The 23336-nt window shown below is 37.9% G+C and overlaps 1 protein-coding gene across 1 annotated transcript in view; it reads left to right on the top strand.

The window, feature by feature from the left end:
* Positions 1-23336, top strand: part of neb (nebulin) — a 64674-nt gene that overhangs the window by 27077 nt on the left and 14261 nt on the right. The window contains exons 55-120 of the mRNA XM_066686065.1: positions 13-120; positions 247-558; positions 665-868; positions 971-1075; positions 1208-1315; positions 1415-1726; positions 1849-2052; positions 2653-2757; positions 2886-2993; positions 3150-3461; positions 3547-3750; positions 3990-4094; positions 4203-4310; positions 4389-4700; positions 4843-5046; positions 5220-5324; positions 5412-5519; positions 5615-5926; positions 6022-6126; positions 6234-6332; positions 6495-6596; positions 6698-6805; positions 6913-7224; positions 7384-7488; positions 7575-7679; positions 7784-7888; positions 7988-8095; positions 8232-8342; positions 8512-8709; positions 8814-8918; positions 9059-9163; positions 9281-9385; positions 9487-9708; positions 9813-10010; positions 10133-10237; positions 10340-10444; positions 10579-10686; positions 10775-10882; positions 10972-11079; positions 11176-11280; positions 11403-11507; positions 12042-12140; positions 12247-12351; positions 12458-12562; positions 12765-12869; positions 12966-13070; positions 13198-13302; positions 13388-13492; positions 13627-13731; positions 13865-13969; positions 14895-14999; positions 15862-15963; positions 16097-16204; positions 16295-16399; positions 16507-16611; positions 16704-16808; positions 16912-17016; positions 17111-17221; positions 17323-17433; positions 17571-17672; positions 18034-18138; positions 18578-18661; positions 19740-19853; positions 19986-20090; positions 21598-21702; positions 22465-22575. Coding sequence (XP_066542162.1) covers positions 13-120; positions 247-558; positions 665-868; positions 971-1075; positions 1208-1315; positions 1415-1726; positions 1849-2052; positions 2653-2757; positions 2886-2993; positions 3150-3461; positions 3547-3750; positions 3990-4094; positions 4203-4310; positions 4389-4700; positions 4843-5046; positions 5220-5324; positions 5412-5519; positions 5615-5926; positions 6022-6126; positions 6234-6332; positions 6495-6596; positions 6698-6805; positions 6913-7224; positions 7384-7488; positions 7575-7679; positions 7784-7888; positions 7988-8095; positions 8232-8342; positions 8512-8709; positions 8814-8918; positions 9059-9163; positions 9281-9385; positions 9487-9708; positions 9813-10010; positions 10133-10237; positions 10340-10444; positions 10579-10686; positions 10775-10882; positions 10972-11079; positions 11176-11280; positions 11403-11507; positions 12042-12140; positions 12247-12351; positions 12458-12562; positions 12765-12869; positions 12966-13070; positions 13198-13302; positions 13388-13492; positions 13627-13731; positions 13865-13969; positions 14895-14999; positions 15862-15963; positions 16097-16204; positions 16295-16399; positions 16507-16611; positions 16704-16808; positions 16912-17016; positions 17111-17221; positions 17323-17433; positions 17571-17672; positions 18034-18138; positions 18578-18661; positions 19740-19853; positions 19986-20090; positions 21598-21702; positions 22465-22575 — 8895 coding nt within the window. The remainder of the gene's footprint in view (positions 1-12; positions 121-246; positions 559-664; positions 869-970; positions 1076-1207; positions 1316-1414; positions 1727-1848; positions 2053-2652; positions 2758-2885; positions 2994-3149; positions 3462-3546; positions 3751-3989; positions 4095-4202; positions 4311-4388; positions 4701-4842; positions 5047-5219; positions 5325-5411; positions 5520-5614; positions 5927-6021; positions 6127-6233; positions 6333-6494; positions 6597-6697; positions 6806-6912; positions 7225-7383; positions 7489-7574; positions 7680-7783; positions 7889-7987; positions 8096-8231; positions 8343-8511; positions 8710-8813; positions 8919-9058; positions 9164-9280; positions 9386-9486; positions 9709-9812; positions 10011-10132; positions 10238-10339; positions 10445-10578; positions 10687-10774; positions 10883-10971; positions 11080-11175; positions 11281-11402; positions 11508-12041; positions 12141-12246; positions 12352-12457; positions 12563-12764; positions 12870-12965; positions 13071-13197; positions 13303-13387; positions 13493-13626; positions 13732-13864; positions 13970-14894; positions 15000-15861; positions 15964-16096; positions 16205-16294; positions 16400-16506; positions 16612-16703; positions 16809-16911; positions 17017-17110; positions 17222-17322; positions 17434-17570; positions 17673-18033; positions 18139-18577; positions 18662-19739; positions 19854-19985; positions 20091-21597; positions 21703-22464; positions 22576-23336) is intronic.

Raw genomic sequence — 23336 nt, 5'->3', positions numbered from 1 at the left:
AAACTTTTCTAGAAAAAATACAAACAAGATAACGAAGATGCTAAAAAGAAGGGCTATGATATGCGTGCCGATGCTGTTGCTATCAAGGCAGCCAAGGCATCCAGGGATATCATCAGTGATGTAAGCTTTCCCAAAATGGACAATGGATGAAATTACTGAAAATTATGTGGCATAGCTTTAATCAGTTTTTAGCAGTGGTACAGCAGTTTAATTGTATCTGCTATGTCCCCTACAATTTCAATGCAGTACAAGTACAAGGCTGGATATCGTAAGCAAGTTGGTCACCACATTGGAGCCCTGAGTGTTCGAGATGACCCACTGCTCATGCTGGCCTTGAACTCAGCTAAGATCGCTAGTGATGTCCTCTACAAGAAAGACTTCAACAAGTCAAAGACAAAGTTCAATCTCCCAGTGGACATGCTGGCATTTGAGCTGGCAAAGAAGAACCAGATCCAAGTCAATGATGCACACTACAGAACATACCTCCACAACTGGACCTGCCTGCCAGACTCCAGCGATGTTGTCAAGGCCAGACAGACTTATGACCTCCAGAGTGATGTAAGTTTTACATTTGGAATGCTGCTTATGCTAAAACCTTTTTTCGTACATTTAATGTGTTCTTTACAATTTAATTATTGGATTCTTTATAACCATCATTGTACAGGCTGTGTATAAGGCTGATCTCAAATGGCTGCAAGGCATTGGATGGGTCCCCATTGGTTCAATTGAAGTAGAGAAAGTGAAGAAAGCTGGACAGGTTCTGAGTGAAAGACTGTATCGTCAGCACCCAAGCAACTTCAAGTTCACATGCACAACCCAGGACATGGGAATGGTCTTAGCTAAAGCCAATGCTGAGATTGCCAATAAGGTGCAATAACACTACACTAGAATCAGTCATTTACCCTAAAGTGAAAACTTTAACTCTTGCAAAAGGCTGAATTCCCTAATTTATTTTATTTGTTTCCTATAGAAACATTACACTGAAGCCTGGGACAAGGATAAGACTAAGATTCACATTATGCCTGATGCAATGGACATATTGCTAGCAAAACAGAACAATGTCATTTACAGTGAGGTAAGATAGTTTCTCATAAACTTTAAAGTTGAAAATAGATTTCATATGCTTTATTTTTTCATTTGTGCTTTTGTGCATGCATTGACATTCGTTCACATTTTAAATTTAAATGTATATTTTTCCCTGGGATAGAAAATGTACAAACTTGCCAATGAGGAAGCCAAGAAGAAGGGTTATGACCTTCGTGGTGATGCTATTTCTATCAAAGCTGCCAAAGCATCGAGAGACATCGTCAGTGATGTAAGCACTTTCATGTCTTGTGCATTTCCTCAGTGATAAAGATAAATGGCTGATGCTTCTTCGACTTAAATTTCTTTTGTTATCTTGTTTTCACTCTAGTACAAATACAAGGCTGGATACCGTAATCAAGTTGGCCATCACATTGGAGCCCGAAGTGTACAGGATGATCCACTTGTCATGCTGGCCTTGAACTCAGCTAAGATCGCTAGTGATGCCCTCTACAAGAAAGACTTCAACAAGTCAAAGACAAAGTTCCATCTCCCAGTGGACATGCTGAGTCTTGAACTAGCCAAGAAATGTCAAATCCAAGTCAATGATGCAAATTACAGAACTTACCTTCACAATTGGACCTGCTTGCCAGACTCCAATGATGTTGTCCAGGCCAGGAAAGTGTATGATCTGCGCAGTGATGTAAGTTTTAAAAGAAAATATTAATCCTTAACCTATTCTGAACAATTTTTCTTACTTGGGTGTTTTAGCAGGTGGGCATTTGTAGCTATATAGCTGTTCTCTTTTTTTTTTTTTTTACTTAGGCTGTGTACAAAGCCGACCTTGAAGACCTTAAAGGCATTGGATGGGTCCCTATTGGTTCACTGGATGTCATAAAATCAAAGAAAGCTGGAGAGATCCTGAGTGATCGCCTCTACAGGCAGAAACCAGAAAAATTTAAATATACACAAGACATGCAATCAATGCCGTTGGTCCTGGCAAAGACAAATGCTGATATTATGAACCAGGTAAATTATTTCTGTATTTACATTTCCTTGCCTGAGAGAATTAAGCAAAATATATCCATCCATCCATCCATTATCTGTAACCGCTTATCCAATTTTAGGGTCGCGGGGGGTCCAGAGCCTACCTGGAATCATTGGGCGCAAGGCAGGAATACACCCTGGAGGGGACGCCAGTCCTTCACAGGGCAACACAGACACACACACATTCACTCACACACTCTCACACCTACGGACACTTTCGAGTCGCCAATCCACCTGCAACGTGTGTTTTTGGACTGTGGGAGGAAACCGGAGCACCCGGAGGAAACCCACGCGGACACGGGGAGAACACACCAACTCCTCACAGACAGTCACCCGGAGCGGGAATCGAACCCACAACCTCCAGGCCCCTGGAGCTGTGTGACTGCGACACTACCTGCTGCGCCACCGTGCCGCCCAGCAAAATATATAAAATATCAAATCAGCATGAGCTAAAATTTCAGGATAGCAGGTTATCATATAATTTAAATGGAATTCATCTATGATTTTTGAATGAATTATTTCTGTTATTATATAATTGCTTCCATAAAATTAACAATGGAACTTTTTTTTGTTATACTTCAGCGTCACTACATAGCAGCTTGGGAGGCTGATAAAGTCAAGATTCATATTAACCCTGATACTCCAGAAATCGTTCTCTCGAAAGCCAATGCTATTGTCAACAGCAAAGTAAGTTTTAATTTCAAATTGTTATTGTGTTTTTTTAAACAGTGTGTATAACTTTATATGGCAGTTTATAAACCATATCTTTTTTTTGACTTTGAGAGTTTTTTACAATTTCATTAACAAAAATATAGAAACTGTACCGGCAAGCAGTTGAGGACAGCTTCAGGAAGGGTTATGACATTAAACCAGATGCTGTCTCCATCAAAGCTGCCAAAGCATCAAGAGATATAATTAGTGACGTAAGTGTACCATTTTTAAAACTATTGTTAATATTGTAAAATTAATATTGTAATTCAAGCTGTCTAAAATGAAAAAATATATTCCCTATAGTCATAAAAATCTGAAAAAAAAAGTTTAATATTTTACATTATTTTAATGCTTTCATTTGTGTTCAGTACAAGTACAAGACTGGATATCGTCAGCAAGTTGGTCACCACATTGGTGCCAGATGCGTCCAGGATGACCCACTGATCATGCTGGCCATGAACTCTGCCAAGATTGCTAGTGACGCCTTGTACAAGAAGGACTTCAACAAATCTAAGACCAAATACAATCTTCCAGCAGACATGCTAAATCTTGAACTGGCCAAAAAATGTCAAATTCAAGTGAATGATGCCAATTACAGGACCTACCTGCACAACTGGACCTGCCTGCCAGACTCCAACGATGTTGTCCAGGCCAGGAAAGTGTATGACTTGCGCAGTGATGTAAGTTTTTATTTTTTAGACAGGTTTTTCCTCCCCTTATTTTGTAATCAACCAATAACATACATTATTATCCATCTCTAACCAGGCTGTGTACAAAGCTGATATGGAATGGATTAGAGGCATGGGCTGGGTTCCTATTGGCTCTGTTGATGTAGAAAAGGTTAAAAAAGCTGGTGAAATCTTGAATGAGAGGAAATACCGTCAACATCCAAGCAACTTTAAGTTTACCAGCAAAACAGACTCTGTCCCCATGGCTCTTGCCAAAGCTAACGCTCAGGTCATGGACCAGGTATGTTTTATTTTTATTTTTTATTTTTTTGTAATTCTGTTTGTGAAGAAGGGTTGAGTAAAAGAAAACATAATATTCATTTACAATACATTAAATGGCTTGCACAGAGTGTTTCCGTGTTGGCTCCAGACCCACCGTGACCCTGATAAGTGGTTACAGACAGTGCATGAAAATTTGCATTATATATATATCAGTAACTCTGACACATTTTTTCTTTCTTGCCCATTATACCTTTACAGAGAGCTTACGTTGATGCCTGGAATAAGGACAAAGTTAAAATTCACATAATGCCAGATACACCTGAGATCATGTTAAGCAGGCAAAACAAACTCAACAGTAGCATTGTAAGTGCAATGATGTTGGTTTACATAGCATAAAATATCAGTAATGAAAATTATGCACTATACATATACATGGGTGTAATCTTGACTTACTGATTTGTATCTTTATAGAAATGCTACCACCAAGCCTATGTTGAGAGCCTTAAGCAAGGATACTTCCTGCCAAAAGATGCTGTTGCTGTAAAAGCTGCCAAGGCCTCCAGGGACATCATTAGCGATGTAAGTTTCTGTTCTCTAAATAGGCATAAATAATATATATACATAACAAAGCTCATTTCTCATACTGTGTTACTGCAGTACAAGTACAAAGCTGGCTACAGAAAACAGCAAGGACATCACATTGGAGCCAGATGCGTCCAGGATGACCCACTGATTGTATTGGCCATAAACTCTGCCAAGATTGCTAGTGATGCCTTGTACAAGAAGGACTTCAACAAATCTAAGACCAAATACAATCTTCCAGCAGACATGCTAAATCTTGAACTGGCCAAAAAATGTCAAATTCAAGTGAATGATGCCAATTACAGAACCTACCTGCACAACTGGACCTGCCTGCCAGACTCCAACGATGTTGTCCAGGCCAGGAAAGTGTATGACTTGCGCAGTGATGTGAGTCTTCTGAGAAGTTGCTGTCTTTTTATATATAATGTGTTTTAGTTATTTTTCTGCCATTGTGAAACTTGCTAGTAATAAGCTGGAGTAAAACAGGTTATAAGCTCATGGCTGAATAAGTTTTAATATTTCTTCCTAGGCTGTATATAAGGCTGACCTAGAGTGGCTCCGTGGAATTGGCTGGATGCCACAAGGCTCTATTGAAGTTCTTAAAGTCAGAAATGCCCAGAAAATCCTCAACGACAGACTGTACAAACAACATCCAAGCACAGTCCCATTTACTAGTGCGGTGGACTTGCCTACTATTGTTCTGGCCAAGCAGAATGCTGATATCCTCAGTGATGTAAGCTGCTCTCATCCCTTCACCAAAGAATATTTATAACTTAGGTTCCCATGATATTTTCAGTTAAATATTTTTATATTCATCCCACTACACTAGTACCACTTGGCAGCTGTAAAATCAATGACCATATTTGCTGAACAAACATTTTGGTTTTGCATATACTTTGATCACAGAGGAAATACAGAGATGCGTGGGACAAGGACAAAACAACAATCCATATGCAACCTGACACACCAGCAATTATGCTGTCCAGGGCCAATGCCATTGCAGTCAGCGCTGTAAGCAAACATTTCAAATTTCTAGTTGTTATTTCTGTTTGTATTAACTGATGACTTGAAGCTTAATTAATCGTGTCCTGCTGACAGAAAATGTACACCAAAGACTGGGACAGCCAGAAAGCAAGAGCATACCAGGTCAAAGAGGATGCTGTTGCTGTTCTGAAGGCCAAAGCCTCTAGAGATATTGCAAGTGATGTAAGTCTTACAAAAATATTTTTCAGTAAAATACAATACAAGTTTTTTGATTGCTGTCATATACACAAAATGAATTTTAACTTTGTTTTGAACAGTACAAGTACAAGGAAGGCTATCGTAAGCAAGTCGGGCACCACATTGGAGCTCGCTGTGTCCAGGATGACCCACTAATCATGCTGGCCATGAACTCGGCCAAAATTGCTAGTGATGCCCTTTATAAGAAAGATTTCAACAAATCCAAAACCAAATACAATCTTCCAGCAGACATGCTAAATCTTGAGTTGGCCAAGAAATGTCAAATGCAGGTTAATGATGCCAATTACAGAACATTTCTACATAACTGGACCTGTCTGCCAGATTCCAATGATGTTGTCCAGGCGAGGAAAGTGTATGACCTGCGCAGTGATGTAAGTTCAGTTTCATTGTTCTGTATTTCTGAACTAAAGCATCTGTTAATATTTTGAATGTTTTTGTAATAAAACCTTCTTCTTACGATGGGCAGGCCGTATACAAGGCTGATCTGGAGTGGCTGAGAGGATGTGGCTGGAGCCCTCATGAATCTTTAGAAGTCAAAAAAGTAAAGAATGCTCAGCAGATCCTAGCTGATGTAAGTTATCTCCTTTTGAAAATGTATTTTCAACTTTAAGCTACTTTTTAGAAACTTATACATTTTGGGAAAATGGAATAATTGCTGTTTTTATGATTGTTTTATAGAGAGGCTACCGTGTGAAGCTGGACACCCAGCAGTATACAATTCCTTTAGACAGGGTTGACATCACGTGTGCCAAGAATGCTGCTAAAGTGCTCGACGAGGTGAGAAATCACATAATGAGGTTCTTTGTGAAAATATTTGCCATATTGTGTGCTAATTTATGCTCAAGAGTACATGACAGTTAGACAGCACACCCTGGAGTGTGAAAATTATATTCCAAATCTGTATTGTGAAAAACTAAAATATGTGTATTTGTTTCTCAGGCAAGCTATCGTGAGGCATGGCATCATGATAAAGTTAAATACACCATGCTGGACACCCCGGTTTTGGCCACAGCTAGGGAGGTGGCCAAGAACATTAACCCGGTAAGAGAATTTTTCCTTGCAGGTTTCTTTCACATGCCAGTGAAATATTATAGGAGCTGTATTCAATAGTATTACATATTTCTTTCACTTATCACGTACAGAAACTGTACACCAAGGACTGGGATATGACAAAGGCTACCTCATACTTCATGCCTGGAGATGCTGTTCCCATTAAACAATGCATTAGCACCACCAAAGTGCAGAGTAAAGTAAGTTAACAACCTGGTAATGTTTTTTGTGCATCTGTATATGTTGAATATTACATATGTTTATATCCACAAATAAATAAAAAAAACTCTGCCCTAACTTTGTGCAGCACAAATATTTGGAAGGATATCGTAAGCAAGTTGGTCATCATATTGGAGCCAGATGCATCCAAGATGACCCACTGATGATCCTGGCCGTAAACTCTGCTAAGATTGCTAGTGATGCACTGTATAAGAAAGACTTCAACAAATCCAAGACCAAATATAACCTTCCTGCTGATATGTTGGCCCTTGAATTAGCCAAGAAATGTCAGAAGCAGGTTAATGATGATAACTACAGAACTTTCCTGCACAGCTGGACCTGCCTTCCTGATCAGAATGATGTTATTCAAGCCCGCAAAGTCTATGATCTTTGCAGTGATGTAAGTGTTACACTCTAAATTTGATCTGTATTCACAGATTCACAGTATTCACATTTGAGGATTGGTGGTGGTACTGTAATAATTAATAATCATCATAAAAATATTTCTTGAAGAGAAAGCTTTTAAACTTTTAACTTATCACTCTTCTCCTCCTCATAGAATGTCTATAAGGCAGATTTGGAATGGATCCGTGGCTGTGGCTGGGTGGCTGCTGACTCTGTTGAACATGTCAAAGTCAGAAAAGCCCAAGAAATCCTTAATGATGTAAGTGTCTGTGGTTCGTCTCAGTCACCTCAGTACTACTTGAAAATGATCCAGAGTCTAATAAATCCTCTGTTCTTTCAAAACAGAGACATTACAAGAAAAATGCCAAGGAACTCTTTGGCAAGTATACCCTCGTTGTCGATCGCCCTGAAGTTGTCTTGGCCAAGGTTAACGCTTATAACCTCAGTGATGTAAGTATTTTTTGATGTTGTTTATCAACTGTGATAGATAATTTCATTTATTATCATTTTTAATATGTTCCTTAAATATAATTCCACTTCCTATTATTACATAGCTCAAGTACAAAGAGTCCTTTAACCTGGAGAAGGGACACTACATTGGATCTGCAGATACACCACAGCTGGCCCACAGCAGAGAGTTTGCAAAGACCTTCAGTGAGGTAAAGCACTTGAGTTACATTATTTTTCTATCTAAAACCCAATGTTTTTGAATGCTTCTGATTTGGTGACATATGTTTGCTTGTCTGTTTTGTTTGTAGAAACTGTACAAGTCTGGTTGGGATGAAGCAAAAGCCACTGGGTATCAGCTGAACCATGAATATATGCCACTTAAAGTTGCCAAGAAAACTAGAGATATCATAAGTGATGTGAGTGCCCCTTTAGACCTAATTTAGAAAATTAAATCTGCATGATCAATAAATTAGTAGCTAAATAAATATCAGCTAGGTCAATAAATGTTAGCTGTGTTATTTTGTTAAAAGAGTGATTATATTAACTTTTCAGGTAAAGTACCATGATACCCATGAAAAAGCCAAGGGTCATTACCTGGCTGGAACTCTGGTAGACTTCCCTGAGGTGGTCCACTTTGGCAAAATAGAAAAGATGAAGAACCTGGTAAGCTATTTCCTTACACAAAAATATAGCACATTTACATCACATAGGATTTCAAGGAGAAGTCTTTGTTGCCCAAGGCAAGTAAAATAAGTTTAATTTTGTGATGTTAAAGATTCAATGCCTTTTATAATGGGTATTATTTCATGATGTTTTTTGTCTGCTTCTACAGAGAGACTACCACAAGGACTACAATACAACAAAAACTAAACTACACATTCCTGCTGACATGATTAGCCATGTGGTTGCCAAAAGATGCCAAGATATCTTGAGTGATGTGCAGTACCGCACATACCTGCACCAGTGGACGTGCCACCCTGATCAGAATGATGCTATCCGTGCCCGCAAGGCAAATGAGATCCTGAGTGATGTAGGTTAAATCTAAATTTATCGGCAAAACCAAACACTGTTTCTTAAAATGTAACATTTCATAAAGTAAAATATAATTTCACTTATTTTTAAAAATTTCTTTAGGTGTTTTACAAAGATGACTTGAACTGGATGAAGGGCATTGGCTGCTATGCGTGGGACACACCTGAAATTGTGCGGGCCAAGAAGTCGTATGAGCTTCAGAGTGATGTGAGTAGCATGTTTGTTTGTTTGTTTTTTAAGATAAAAAATGTAATCCTCAAGTTAATATCCTGTTCTAGCTATGTATTTTTACATGTAAAATATATTATTTCATTTATCCTGACCTTTCCCTTTTTTCTTTTTAACAGATTAATTATAAGGCACAGGGTAAAAAGGAGTTCAATAACTACTCCATTGTGACAGACACTCCTGTGTATGTGACTGCTATACTGGGCCACACTTGGGCTAGTGAAGTATGTCTGTAATTATTTATTAATTGATTTATATGTGGAGTTTTTTTTTTTCAATCAGAAATATTTGAACGCATTTGTAGTGTTGCACATTCAAACTGATTTACACTTCATACACAGCTGAACTACAGAGAAGCTTACCACAAAGAGAAGCACTTGTACACCACTGTTCTGGACACCTATGACTATTCAAGATGCTGCAACCTGAAACAACTCTACAGCACTGTAAGTCTGGAGAATAAAAATATCTTACATAATTTTGTCTCAGTCAGTGTGTCTGTGCTAACATTCTCTAAACTATTTCTGTATTTTCTTTCCATTCACAGAAAGCATATTCAGCTGTTTGGGACAGGATCAAGGCTAAAAGCTACAGCATCCCTCATGACTCTCATGCTTTGGTCCATGCCAAACAGCAGAAGGCCGTCTTAAGCAAAGTGAAATACAAGGAGGATTATGAGAAATTTAAGTCTCTCTACAGCCTGCCTAAGTGCCTAGAGGATGACCCAGCCACTGCCAGATGCATTAAGGCTGGTAAACTCAACTTGGATGTAAGTGAGGTGTTCCTTTCTTTAAAATACAGACATATTCCTGTGGTTTTACAGACCACAGTAATCTTTGGGTTCTAATTGCTTTATCTCCATCTTTTTAACAGCGCCTGTACAAACAAAACTGGGAAAAGACCAAGGCCAAGATCCATGTGCCCCCTGACATGCTGGATGTGGTGGCCTCCCGCAACACTCAGAAAATGATCAGTGAAGTAGATTACCGTAAATACTTGCACCAATGGATCTGTCTACCTGACATGCAGGTCTACGTGCACGCCCGTAAAGTCAATGAGCAGCTGAGTGATGTGAGTAAAAATATTTCACCAATAGAGGTGCCTCTCTTATATAACAACACGAGTTGTTACTGTGAAAAGAAAATTGGAGCAAACTTTTCCCTGACATGGCCTTGTACCAATTATTTTTTCAGATTTTCTATAAAGATGACATGCACTGGATGAAGGGAATCGGCTGCTATGTTTGGGACACTCCTGAGATTCTGCGCTGCAAGCAAGCCATGAAGCTGCAGAGTGAGGTATGCATGGACCCTTCCCCTGGCCTCAGGGGTCTCTCTGTGATTATTCACGTGGCTTCTTTATCTCCTAAATTTACAATGCTTTTTAATTGACTGTTTCAGGCACTTTACAGAGCTAAGGGAATTGAGCACTTCAAGAACTACTCAGTTGTGACAGAAACCCCTGTGTATGAGACATGCAAACAGAGCGCCCTGAATCTAAGTGAGGTATGTTTGTTTAAATGCTAATAAATGTTGCTGATCAACTTCAGATTTAAATTTCAATGTGATTTTTCAGTCAGCAATTGTTTCAGATTTCTAAGTGATGCAGAAAATGCTTACCCTGTGCTTTCTGTTCTCAGCTCAACTATCGCAGTGACTATGTGACAAATGTAAAGGGTAAAAACACTGCTCCTGCTGTGACTGTTGACACAGAAAGGGCTCGTATGGCCAACTACATTCAAAGTGATGTAAGAATGCTCTATTGCCTTTATTTAAATATATCACAGTATTTCGAGTCATCCTCTGATTATACTAATATTTATTTCTTGTTTCCAGGCCATTTACAAAGAGGCCAACAAGAGCTTCATGCCCACTGGCTATGCTCTTCCCTATGACACACCACTTAACAAACATGCCAAGGCAGGCAGCATCATCGCCAGCAATGTAAGGCACAATAACATGACTATGTTCAAGGTATGTTTATCTGATGCTGTCATTATGTCTCAACATGAGTGTAACTGCTACATCTACAGGTGAAGTACAAGGAAGCTTATGAACTTATGAAAGCCAAGAGCTATAAACTGGACCCCAATGGTGTCAATTTTGTGAACATCAGAAAGACCAACCAGATCATCAACTCAGTAAGACAAATAATCGCATACATCACATCACAAACCCTTATGTTTTGATACTGCTCTTTCTGGTTTTTACATTATTTTATTTATGTTTTCTTGTAGCGACTTTACCGTGCACAGTATGAGAAGGAAAAGGATAGGGTTCACTCAGTGTATGACACTCCTGAGATAAACCAGGTTAAGGCTACCCAAGAGGCCATCAGTGATGTGAGTATCATATATTTGATGTTTTCACTTAGCACTTCTTAGAACTGTTTCATTGTTTTGGTTCTATAAGTTTCTTTCTGTGAATTTCACCATTGACACTACCCATCTGTGATTCTCAATAGGTTCGTTATAAGGAAAAATACTACAACAGCAGAGGAACACTTTTGCCCATGACTATCACCCCAGAGCTGATGCACTGCTTCCACGTCAATGAACTTAACAGTGATGTATGTACAGCCTGTCAAAATATTCTTTATAACAAATTGCTACATAACAATATAAATTCGACTAATTAAATGTTTTATAGTTTTTCTGGGTTTTTTTTTTATTTCATTCTGTTTGTGGCATTCATTTACATTGTTCCAAGAATAGTTCCCAAATTCGGAAATAGCACCCATTGGAATAATAATCACCGATCATAATTAAAAAAGGTTTTAATAACCAGATTTAAATATTTTTTTACAGATATATTAACTGTTTTTAATTGTGATGTTGTGCTGTTTGTTTGTTTGCTTGGTTTTACTTTTGCTTATAGTCATTCGTTTTGCTCTTTGAGATACTTTAAGGTGCAAATGTATAGGAATTGCACCCTAATTGTGTACTTCACATTAAATATGTGGTGTTATTGATTTTGTTATTAAAGCAAAACTTTCAATATTATTATTATTATTATTATGTGCCAAATATTTGAAACATTTCTAACTGTATTGTATAGCATTTTCATTTTTCCTATTAACTTTGTTTACTTTGATTTTTAATAGCTTAAATACAAAGAGGATCTACGTTGGCTGAGAGGCATTGGCTGCTTTATGTTTGACTCCCCTGAGTTGGTGCGCATCCGCGAAATCACCAAGTTCAGGGTAACTATAAAAATTTGATTAGCATCTAACATATATGTATGTTAATATGTTTGATTCAAATGACTATGAGTTCTTAATTCTAAATACATCTTTTTCCACCCTCAAGTCTTCATACAACGTTGAGGCCAAAAAGAACTTAGCCCACTTCTCTGTGGTCTTGGACACTCCAGAATACCAGCGTGTGTCAGAGTTGAAGACCCACATAAGTGATGTGAGTTGTTTGTTATTGCTTTCAAAGTCCTGGCCCTGCAGATATACCAAGTTGTCAGTTAACGTTTTATACCTTAACTTTAATGTCTGTCTTCTTCTTTTTCAAGCTTGTGTACAAAGCTGATGGCAACATACAGAAGACCAAGGCCACAACTACTGTAGATTCTATAGAAATTAAGAGAGCCAAATGGGCCCAGACCCTTTCTAACAAGGTAAAGTAATTTTATACATTTTTATTCCACTTGTTTATACATTTTAACCCACTTTGGGTTATTCAGTAGAAATTCAAGAAAGATTATTACATGGATGCTTTACAAAACAACTTCCTCTTTAATTTCAGGAATAGCACTGTTTCTTGCACTGTGTTACTGAAGGTTTTTTCAGTTATTTAGTATATGTCTGTCCCTTTTACAGTGGTTGTACACTGACTTGGCTTCTAAAGAGAGAGCATTTTACACTCCTGAATCACAGACTCCCAGCTTGAACCATGCCAGATCTATGAAGGTGGTATACAGTGAGGTATGCCCCATTTTTAACCCACTTGTGAAATTATTTCCATATTACACTTTCACATTTTTTTATAAATATTTACATGCAACTTCTTCCCACCTCTAGAACAAGTACAAAGAACAATATGAAAAAATGAAGCATAGGTACACTGCTATCCATGACACACCCATCCTGATTCGTGCTAAAAAGGCCTACCTTAATTCCAGTGATGTAAGTACATGTCTTACTTGGTGTGCAACCTTTGATTGTTTTGTTGTTGTTGTTGTTGTTGTTGTTGTTGTTTTTGTTGTTGTTGTTGATCATAGAGACCTGATAATAATATTTTTTTTTTATCTAGCTACGTTACAAGGAAACATTTGAGCTGTCCAAGGGACATTATCACACAGTCAAGGATGCCCTGGACATTGTTTGCGCTAAGCGAGTCAGAGATGACATCAGTGAGGTCAGTGAAGTGTTTTGTCCTACATTGTAAATGCTATGGGGTTTGGTCTGGCCTGTTTAATGTCTTACCTCTGGCCCAATCACAGGTTAAGTACAGGGAGAAGTACATTGACTCACTGGGCACCTGGAAGTCCATCCCAGACCGTCCTGAATTCTTCCACAGCAGGATAGTAAGAGACTGCATCAGTGATGTGAGTATCACAGATCTTTTTGCCAATTTCCTGTGAGATTTTGCCAATTTCCTGTCAATATAATATTCATTACAATCATGAAAATTTTCAGTTGTTTGTTGAACATGCTAGTTGCAATTTCTCATTCATATTAGGTCAAATACAAAGAGGATCTAGGGTGGCTCAAGGGCATTGGCTGCTATGTGTGGGACACACCTCTGCTGGTACAAGCTGAGCAAAACAAGACCCTCTACAGTGAGGTAAAAACTAAATGTATATAATTATTGATTTTTTTATCACATTTTTAAATATAACTAATGCTGAGAAACAAAGGAATATTTACATTTCTAAATGGGCAAAATATCTGACATGTATGTTCTCTTCTGTTAACAGAGGCTTTACAAAGCAACATATGAGAAAAACAGAGGCAACTTCAAGTACACATGTGACACACCCTTCTTTGCAGCTGTCAGAAATGCTTCTCTGTTGTCCAATGATGTAAGTTAAAAAGCAAACTTTCTTGCTATGTGTATTAATCTAAATGATCTGAATTTATTGTTAATAATGATAATAAATAAATCCTATATTATTTTGTATTTGCTATAATGTTTTCTGTTTAAACATGTATTTCTTTCTCTGCATCTAAAATGGTTACAAGGTAAATTTTCACATGGATACATGGATGTCCCATTATGGTGATGAAATGCTTTTTAATTACTGTATACACATGGTATTTTCTTTGTATGTATATTTCGTTTCCATTGCTTACCATTGTGAATTTCTAATTCTCATGGAAGAGGTTCTTAGCTTCACTTGAACTGGAGGCAGGTGTCTTTAACTGTTCTTTTAATGTTCTGAGCAGAGATCCTATCGTGCTGATTATGAGAGGACTAAGGATAAGTACACCATAGTTGTAGATGACCCTAGAAACATACTGGCTAAAGAGAACAGCAAGATGAGCCAGGTAAAGCCCCCAGCTTCAGCCTGCCTCAGGGTCCCGAGCATGAGGCCAGATCAGACCTGCTGGAGGGTTCTGTCGCATGGTTATGATGTCACTAATTTATGTTTTATTCTCTTTCTTAGGTGCCTACTATTGTGCCATGCAAATGACTCTTATTGAGTTCTTTGAGTGTGCAGCATAATATCAGTCTGTATTCTCCAGAAAATACAGTAATCTAGTACCATTTCTGTCCTTAAAATGAAAGAGAAGTTAGCTATTAAGAGTTGTTCTGCCTCAGAAAGCCCTTAATTTAAACTGCAGAATTACTGATTGAGCTTATAGGGATTTCCTATCTGGAAATAACAGATTGATATTAGAGCAACACTCTCTGGACAGTCCGGTTCCCCTCTTCTGTTTTTCTGCCCTTACTTGTGTAGCATGACCTCTGTGTCTGTATGTGTTGTATGTCTCCTCTGTGGACAGAACAAGTATAAATTCAGGGCCAAAGAGCTGCTCAAGAGCGGCTGCAATGAGCTGCTCCGTCCTGACATTCTGAACGCCTTATACAACTCTGGCATGTGGAGTAAGGTAAACATCTGCTGGGAAGCAATCCCACAGGCCACCAAGAAATCTAATGCCTCCATTCTCTGTGCATAACTCCACAGTTTGTGGTTTGGTGGTATCATCATTACTACTTAAAGCCATGCTATCTCATCATCTCATTACTTCATAATCATTCATATATCATCTGTCCAGTGTGAGGTGGAAGAATCCGTTGAAGAAAGCAACATTTCATTTGCACATTCACTTTAAATGTAGAATTACTTGTTTAGCTTGTATTTAAGTTACAATAATATCTAATAAAAATGACAATAAAATCTGCTTTAATAGCTATATCAGATACGTAGATCCTGATATTTAAGCTAGTAATATGCTGCTATAAAACAGAAACCTTAGAATAACAGAAGATGATGCAATTCTTGGTTTAGTTTTTCCTCAGAGGAACAGTAGGTCCAGAAGAGAGTACCGGTATTGCTGTCTTTTCATGTAATGTAGTCTGAAGTTGCTTTCTGCCTCCAAATTGGGCTTTTTTTAAGCATGTATGATTGTGTGTTCAGACTAATATTGTCTTGCTTGATTGTTCTTCACAATAACAAATATCTAATACATACATGAGCATGTTTGTAGTCCTGGTTAACACATTTTATATCCAAAACCACTATACCTAATATGTAATAGGAGTCAGTAATGGTTTTTGTGATAGTAAAATGTGGAAACCTCAAAAAAATAATCCTCAGGAAATCAAATTGCTATGAACTTGCTGTTATTTTACTAAGTGTTTTTTTTTTTTACATTATATTCATGAGTAGTACAAACATTCTTAATAAATAATGTTGTGGGAATTTACTGACCCTAACTTGAACATGTTATCTTTTTCCTACTTCCTCAGTGGAAGTACAAGGAGCAGTATGAGCGTCTCAAATCTAAATTCACATCTGTGCTGGACACACCTGAGCACCATGTCCATAAGCGCAGCAAGCAAATCAGTGATGTAAGCCATTTTCAGTATTTCTCCTCAATTCTGTAACTAATTGATAAATATCTGTTAGATCTGTGTTTATTTTTATTAAATTAATATGTTAGGATAAAGAATACAATTTTACACATGTATCTTCCATTTCTAGATCATTTACAAGATGGAGTATAACAAAAATAAGGCTAGAGGATATACTCTTGGTCATGACACTCCTCTTAACCAGCACATGAGGAAGGTCAAGGAGATCACCAGCAATGTAAGTTTTGCAATTCTGTGTTTAAAGCATATCAGTGCAAGTCATAAATAACTGATCCTCCTGAAACCCACATAACTTCTTCTTTCACAGCTGAAATATAAAGAATTGTATGAAAAAAGCAAAGCTCAGATCAACATCGCTCCTGACGCTTACGACATCCGTGCTGCAAAGGAAGCATACAAGAACATCAGCAATGTAAGTTGACACTGAAACTGAACTCCCTCAGCAAATGCTGGAAAGTATATTTTTCTTAATCTTCCAAAAGATCAAAAAGCTCCATCTTTTTTCTCTTTCTCTTGCAGCTTGACTACAAAAAGAAATATGAAGCCACCAAAAATAAGTGGATTTGGACTGTGGACAGACCTGATTTTGTACATGCTTCAAAGATCAACGTCCAGCAGAGTGATGTTAGTGCTGTTTGAATTCGTGATCTATTGTAACCAAGATGCTATGAGAATAAATTACATCGAATATGAATCCAACCTTTCACATTTTATAGGTTGAGTACAAGTACGACAAGGAGCTGATGAAAGGCTGTGTGCTGCCTGTCGCAGATGATAAGTACACACTTCTGGCCAAGCAGAACTCTGAGCTTTCCAGTGATGTAAATATCAAAACCATTCATGCCTTAATGACTGCAAAATATCATTTGACAGACTTGTATGAAAGTTGTACCTTGTATTTGTTTGTTTGGATTTGCTCACCAGGTGAAATACAAGCAAAAGTATCAAGAATCCAAGGGCCAGTATCAGGCAGTCCCTGATACCCCTCAGATACTACATGCTAAATCCGTGGCTAACCTGGTTTCTGAGGTAGATCATTTGCACAGGGTGTATTTAAATCGATTCAATATGCATATGCTTACTTACAAACTGCATTGTCACATAATTTAATATTCCTTTGCAGAGCAAATACAAGCTGGCCAGCAAGAAGGAACTCCAGTCTGGCCTCTTCACCACTCTGCCCGAAACCCGTGAGACAGCCCATAGCAAGGAAATGGGCAAAATCACAAGTGCTGTGAGTACTGGTGCTAAGATTGTTCAATTCTAGGGAGGTAGTAGTGCCAGAGTGTGACAGAGTGAGTTTCACCTTTATCTCATATTCTATATTTTCTATAGAAACTGTACAAGGAGAAGTTTGAAAAGGCGAAAGGCAAGTCTGAGTACAATAATATGACTGTACCACCTGATGTGCAGCATGCCATGGATGTGGCCAGAAACCAGAGCAATGTGAGTATATTTGGCCAAAATAGTAAGCTTTTAAGTGTCATCCAGTAAACTAAAGATTGTAATGAGTTTCCATGTCAACACTTTTAGACCATTAGATTGTTAGTATTCAGTAAGTTTACCACCATTTCCTTTTGCAGATATCTTACAAACAAGAGGCCAAGGCCAAATTGCACTACACCCCTGTTGCTGACCGTCCAGACATTAGGAAAGCTACCCAAGCTGCCAAGCTCATCAGTGAGGTACTCACGTTTCTCTATGTTTTAGACCATCATTAGAAATGCATGCAAAATGCTTTGTTCTTATAATAGATTTGAGTAGTGATTATGCAAATGACCTTTAGTTAAACTGACTGCTATTCAACTGTGGTCTAATGGTTAGAGGAGCATGTTTGGGACCAGAAGGTCTCAATCTCACTATCCTCCCCTCAATCCATGGCTGAGGTGCCCTGAACTGCTCCCTGCTGCTCTGGGTATATGTTCACTGGCCCTAGTGCACTAGTGTGTGTGTGTGTGTGTGTGTGTGCGTCTTCACTGCCACAAATGAGTTAATGCAGAAGACACATTTGCACATTTTATTTCACATTTAATTTTGCATCTGTAGGTGGGTTACCGTGATAAGGCCCGTGAGGAAGCCAGACGTGGAGGGTCTCTGATCGGGCGTCCTGACATTGCCTTGGCCACTGAAGTGTCCAAATTGACCAGTCAGGTGACTTCTCTTTTCCTTTCCTTCTGCTTCCTCTAAACAAAGGTCATAGATTCACTTTTCTTTTGTGAAGTTGAGATAATAATCATATGCCTTATTATTGTGAAGTAATTTTTAGTTTTCTTTTGTCCCTATTTACCTAATTAGGTATGCATGTCATCATTAAACAGCAGGCTTATCATAACTGTGCTGGTAGTGTTAAACGCTCCATCAGCGCTTCTCTTGCCTATCAGCATTAATAGCAATGTCTTATACTGTCCTTTAACTCTCCTTCATCTGTATACCCCTGTATACTTTTCCCATTCTGTCCCATATTGACCCATTTTTCTAATATATTCATCTATCCAGCATTAAATTCATTTGTTGTCCTTTCCCATTCATTGATTCTTGTTTCATGCTCATTACTGTCACCTTGCCATCTCACTGCGCTTTATAGGTGGAGGCCAAGCCTTCCCTCCATGGAGCTGCCTCCTATGATACCCCCCAGATGCGGCACATTAAGAAAATGAGTGCCCTGACTAGTGATGTAAGGAGGGTCCCTGAACCCCAGGGCCAGTGATGTATTTGTCTGTCTTGTGTATCTCTTCTCTTCTTGACTGACTGATTGATCTATGATAGACCTGTGGCACTCACTGTTACTTTCAAGGAAATGGACTCTGCTGCACCCCTTTCCAATTCTGTATATTTCTTACATTTTATGTATTTTTCCAAATAGTTTTTCCTTGTTTTTGCATTTTTTCAAATTCCACTGTCCAACTCACTGAGTTTGCTCTATGTCCATTGTTGTGTTTGTCATGCAAGCCTTTGCCTTGTTGCCAAGCATAGTGATGTCTTTTAGGGTCTTGTCATATATTCATGGCCTAAGTGCTGACTATCTAATGAACATAGTCAATGTCAGTGTGTAATTTGTTGCATCTCTCACATACTATTCAAATGAGGACTGAGCAGATCATTTCACAGCATTTGCAGTAGCATCACAGTTGCTTCTCAAGGCACTAGATGGCGTTGTGAACCCTCTGCTAATGACAGATATGATATTCAGTAAACATTAAATTTGAAATGTGTTTATTAGTTCTGCATATTCCTCATAGAATTGTCTGCTTGATTTTTGTTCTTTCAAAACAACCTGGTTCCTCTACAGATACTTCAAAATCTCGGTGACATGATTTGGGCCTGGATATTCTTCCATTTAAAACCATATATATGTGCATATGTATATATATGGAAAGATGCTTCTGTTAATTATGACCTGTGTGTTGAGCTTGCCAACTGGTGGTATAACAAAAATAATCTGAACAAGGTTGCCTGAAAGTGTAATTCAAATACATTGAATTTACCATTCTACAGTGGAATTATGAAGGTTAGAAGCTAGAAATAATCTGCTGTGAAAAATACTCTCACATCCAGTTGTCAAGCTCCTATATCTGTCTACTCATTTCTGTTGGACTTTCCTTCCAATTAGCCAACCTATATGGTCTGTTTCCTGTGTTGTTTAATGCATGCAGCTATTGAGATGATAATATTAAACTGAATCTCTATATTGGCTTAGACATTTTGCTTTACCTCTGTTATCATCTAAAAATTAAATTCCCTTTTTTATAAAGGTGAAATATAAAGAAAAGTTTGACAAAGAGCTGAAAGGAAAGAAGCCCCAGTATGACTTGAAGAATAGTAAGATTTATCAGACTCTGAAGGACGCCAATGAACTTGCAAGTGAGGTGTGTACTATAGAATGAGTTTGTCTTCCTTTTATACTTCAAGGCAACCCTTATTTTAATTTCAAAGTAAATATTTAGAAATATTTATATACATACAAAGCTAATACAGTGTCTTTTTGCCTTCTATGGCAGGTGAAATACAAAGGTGACCTGAAGAAGATCCATAAACCTGTGACCGATATGGCTGAATCTCTGTCCATGCAGCACGGTCTTAGCACCAGCAAGCTGTCCAGTGATGTAAGATTTAAACAAATAATTATAACCAACTTCATCTCCCTCTACATTTTCCTCTTTCATTCTTCTCACATTGTGTAAACACCATCTACAACCAGTCATGTAATACCTTAAGCATAACTCTTATTAGAACTATCTACATTACCTTCCTTAAAACACAGTACCATGTGTCTTAGGCAGCCATGGCATTTTTTTAAACTATTTATCTTTTTAGTAAGTGCATTTCTGTCTATTCAAACCCACCCAATTGTGGCCCAGCAGTCTAAGCATTGGCCCTATAATTTGGAGATCAATGGTTTGATCTCTTGTGATGCCTCAGCCTTTTTTGTTCTAACTGGCTTAACTCTTTGTGTGGATGGCACGACCTCCTACACATTTGGTAATGATTAAATCAAATTATACAATAAAAAGGTATTTGTTCTAATCAATGTGCAGTTTTAAAAAAATCTTTGTACTACCCAGATAAATAGATTTATGTACCAGTTTCTAAAATGGCCTAAGACATTGTACAGTGGACATAAAGCTCATTCATTAAGTATCTCCCCTGAAACACCTAACCATTCCTTAAGGACATCATTTGGTAGTGACCCTCACCTTCCTCATTTCTGACCTAAAACCTCTCCTACTAGCACTCTTGCAAGTTTTAACATTTGGATTTTACTTTCGTCACCTACATGTGACTGTAGGCCATCCTAATGCGAGTCTAACACATTTAGACACATTTAACTTTTTATGTGTCCTTTGAGAATAACAAAAATTGCCTTCTTCGGTCCCAGATAACCTTTCTTCCTTGTGTTTTTTTAAACTAACTTGCACTTAGACTTTACATTTGATCAGTTTTATTAAAAGTGAAATTTTGGCAAACTTTTTCTAACCTTCTTACCAAAGGACTATGATGGCAGTTTCAGGCTGGACTGTTCCTGGGTATTTTGCCTGAAATACATTTTTATGTTTTACTATTTTATTTTTCATCGTGCTGTTTTGTTTACGTGAGTGAGAGGTGGTTCAGAACAATGGAATAGTTTAATTGTTGTACTGAGTTGCTTTGGTGGGCATTCCCTCTCAGTACCAGTACAAGAAGAAATTTGAGGAGAGTAAAGGTCACTACCATATGATTCCTGACACACCTGAGCAGCTTCATCACAAAGAGGCTTCAGAGCTGCAGAGTCACGTAAGTCTTATTCTGCCCTCTCCACCTTACATTACTATTCTGGGCATTTCTCTCTCTCTCTCTCTTTCTCTCTCTCTCTATCTCTCTCTCTCTCTCTCTCTCTCTCTGTGTGTGTGTGTGTGTGTGTCTGAGAAAGAAAGATGTGGATTTATTCCTCATTTTAATCAGTAAACATTGTACCAATTTCACAGATTCATTTGGAAAACCTATGCTTGCAAAGTGAACATTTTAATCAACCCATAGTTTTTTGTTGTCATATATGTATCATTATTTTTTTGACCATTAATTGGCACATTTTACAAAAAATATCTTACATTCTGTGGCTCTCTCTAAATACAGGTGAAGTACAAAGAGAAGTATGAGAAGGAGAAAGGCAAGGCCATGCTTGACTTTGAAACTCCAACTTATGTGAGCGCCAAGGAAGCACAGCATATGCAGAGCCAGGTAAATCCTGCCAGTGTTTAGTGGAAAACAGTGGGGAATTATTTACACATAAAATTTCTTTATTTTGCATTTAGGCCTTTCGGTCCTTATTTAGTCTGTATATGGGATTTTTTAACCTTTTAATGAATACAGAAAAAATCTGTATCTGCTTTTTATTTTAACAGTTTTGGTAATGTCAAAACTGACAAGACTCTATTCTCCACTGTAGTTGCATTTGTTTTGCTCTGTTTTACCTCGTCTTTGCACTCTCACGTAAACATGGACTATGACTGGAGCTTTTCAGACAAGGATGCAGGGAAGTTTTGAAGTCTCTGCGCTTGATGTAAGAAGCAATGCAAATTCAGAATTGTTCATTTTGTCCCATGTCTTAGGCAGTCCACAATTATTGAATTATTACGGTTTGTGGGTTAGGAGGTGCTCCAAATCCCAACATTCACTTGCACATACACTGAAAAAGTGATTTTTTTTATAGTATGTCACCTTTAATAATAATTATCATGGACAATATGTAAACACCACTAAGTCACAGTTTCTACCCAGGCTCCAAGGGAATGGTAAAGTATGTTTTGTGTTTATGTTGTATGTTCTTGTCTTTTCCTGAGTCATTTAAATATGGTGAATTATTTGAACATAAATAGATCTGTAGAACACATGTGGATGATGAGTTGGTGTCATGTCATGACCATGGCAACAGCAGTTAACCTACATCTGTCTTACTGAGGCTTCATGAGTCTTTTACTTTCTTATCTTTGCGGTGGATAGAAAGACTATAAGAAGGACTTTGAGGAATACATGAAAGGCAAGAACCTCTCAGGCTTGGAGGTCACCCCTGCAATGGTGCATGTCAGACATGCAACCAAAATTGCTAGTGAGGTAATAGATGGACTTGTTTATATATTGTTCTTCCCATCCTGGTAATCATACTAAGACCACAGCCACACCCCTGTATTAATACAGCAAGTGAGTTTGATGTTCCTGGCCACACCCGTGTTGTGCGCAGTTTGTGGTTAGTTGCATGGTTCTCCACCCAGTCATAATACACTCAGTAATATCCCTTCCTTCCTTTGAATTTTCCTGAGTGTTCAGAATTCTCTGTGTCTTAAGTTTTCTGTATGTTGTGTCTTTCGTTGATGTTCTCTTCAGACACCCTCCTATATGTTGGATAACGCTGAGTGTCCCTTTTTAGTTAACATTTCTGTTAAATGTTTGTTTTGGTTTTTAAAGTACTTACAAGCAAGCGAAGTAAAGTACTTACAACTTGTGTGTTTTTGAACATTTTTATTCCTCAAAATTTTGTATTATTTTTTGTATGTTTGTTAGATATTTTCCACATTCACCACGCCTTTGTTCTGACATTCAAAGTGTCAAATAATAATAATAATAATAATAAAATGTAAACAAAATGATATATGCTGCCTGTGCTGTGCACAGCACAAGCTGAGCCATAGTTACATGCTAAATTATATATAATTTATTTATTTGTTCTTTTTAGGCTCAGAAATAGTCTACAAATAAAAGTATGCCACTAAAGTGGTAAGGAGGGAGGGAATAGATTTCACTTGCTGTAATGAAAAAGATTTATTACTGTTACTGCCATAAAACACAAAATACACCACTTTAATTAGGCACACATT

Source organism: Hoplias malabaricus, chromosome 12 (assembly GCF_029633855.1).
Source record: "Hoplias malabaricus isolate fHopMal1 chromosome 12, fHopMal1.hap1, whole genome shotgun sequence".
NCBI classification, from domain to species: domain Eukaryota; kingdom Metazoa; phylum Chordata; class Actinopteri; order Characiformes; family Erythrinidae; genus Hoplias; species Hoplias malabaricus.
The sequence above is the reverse complement of the archived record's forward strand: the minus strand, read 5'-3'. Positions and strand labels throughout refer to the sequence as shown.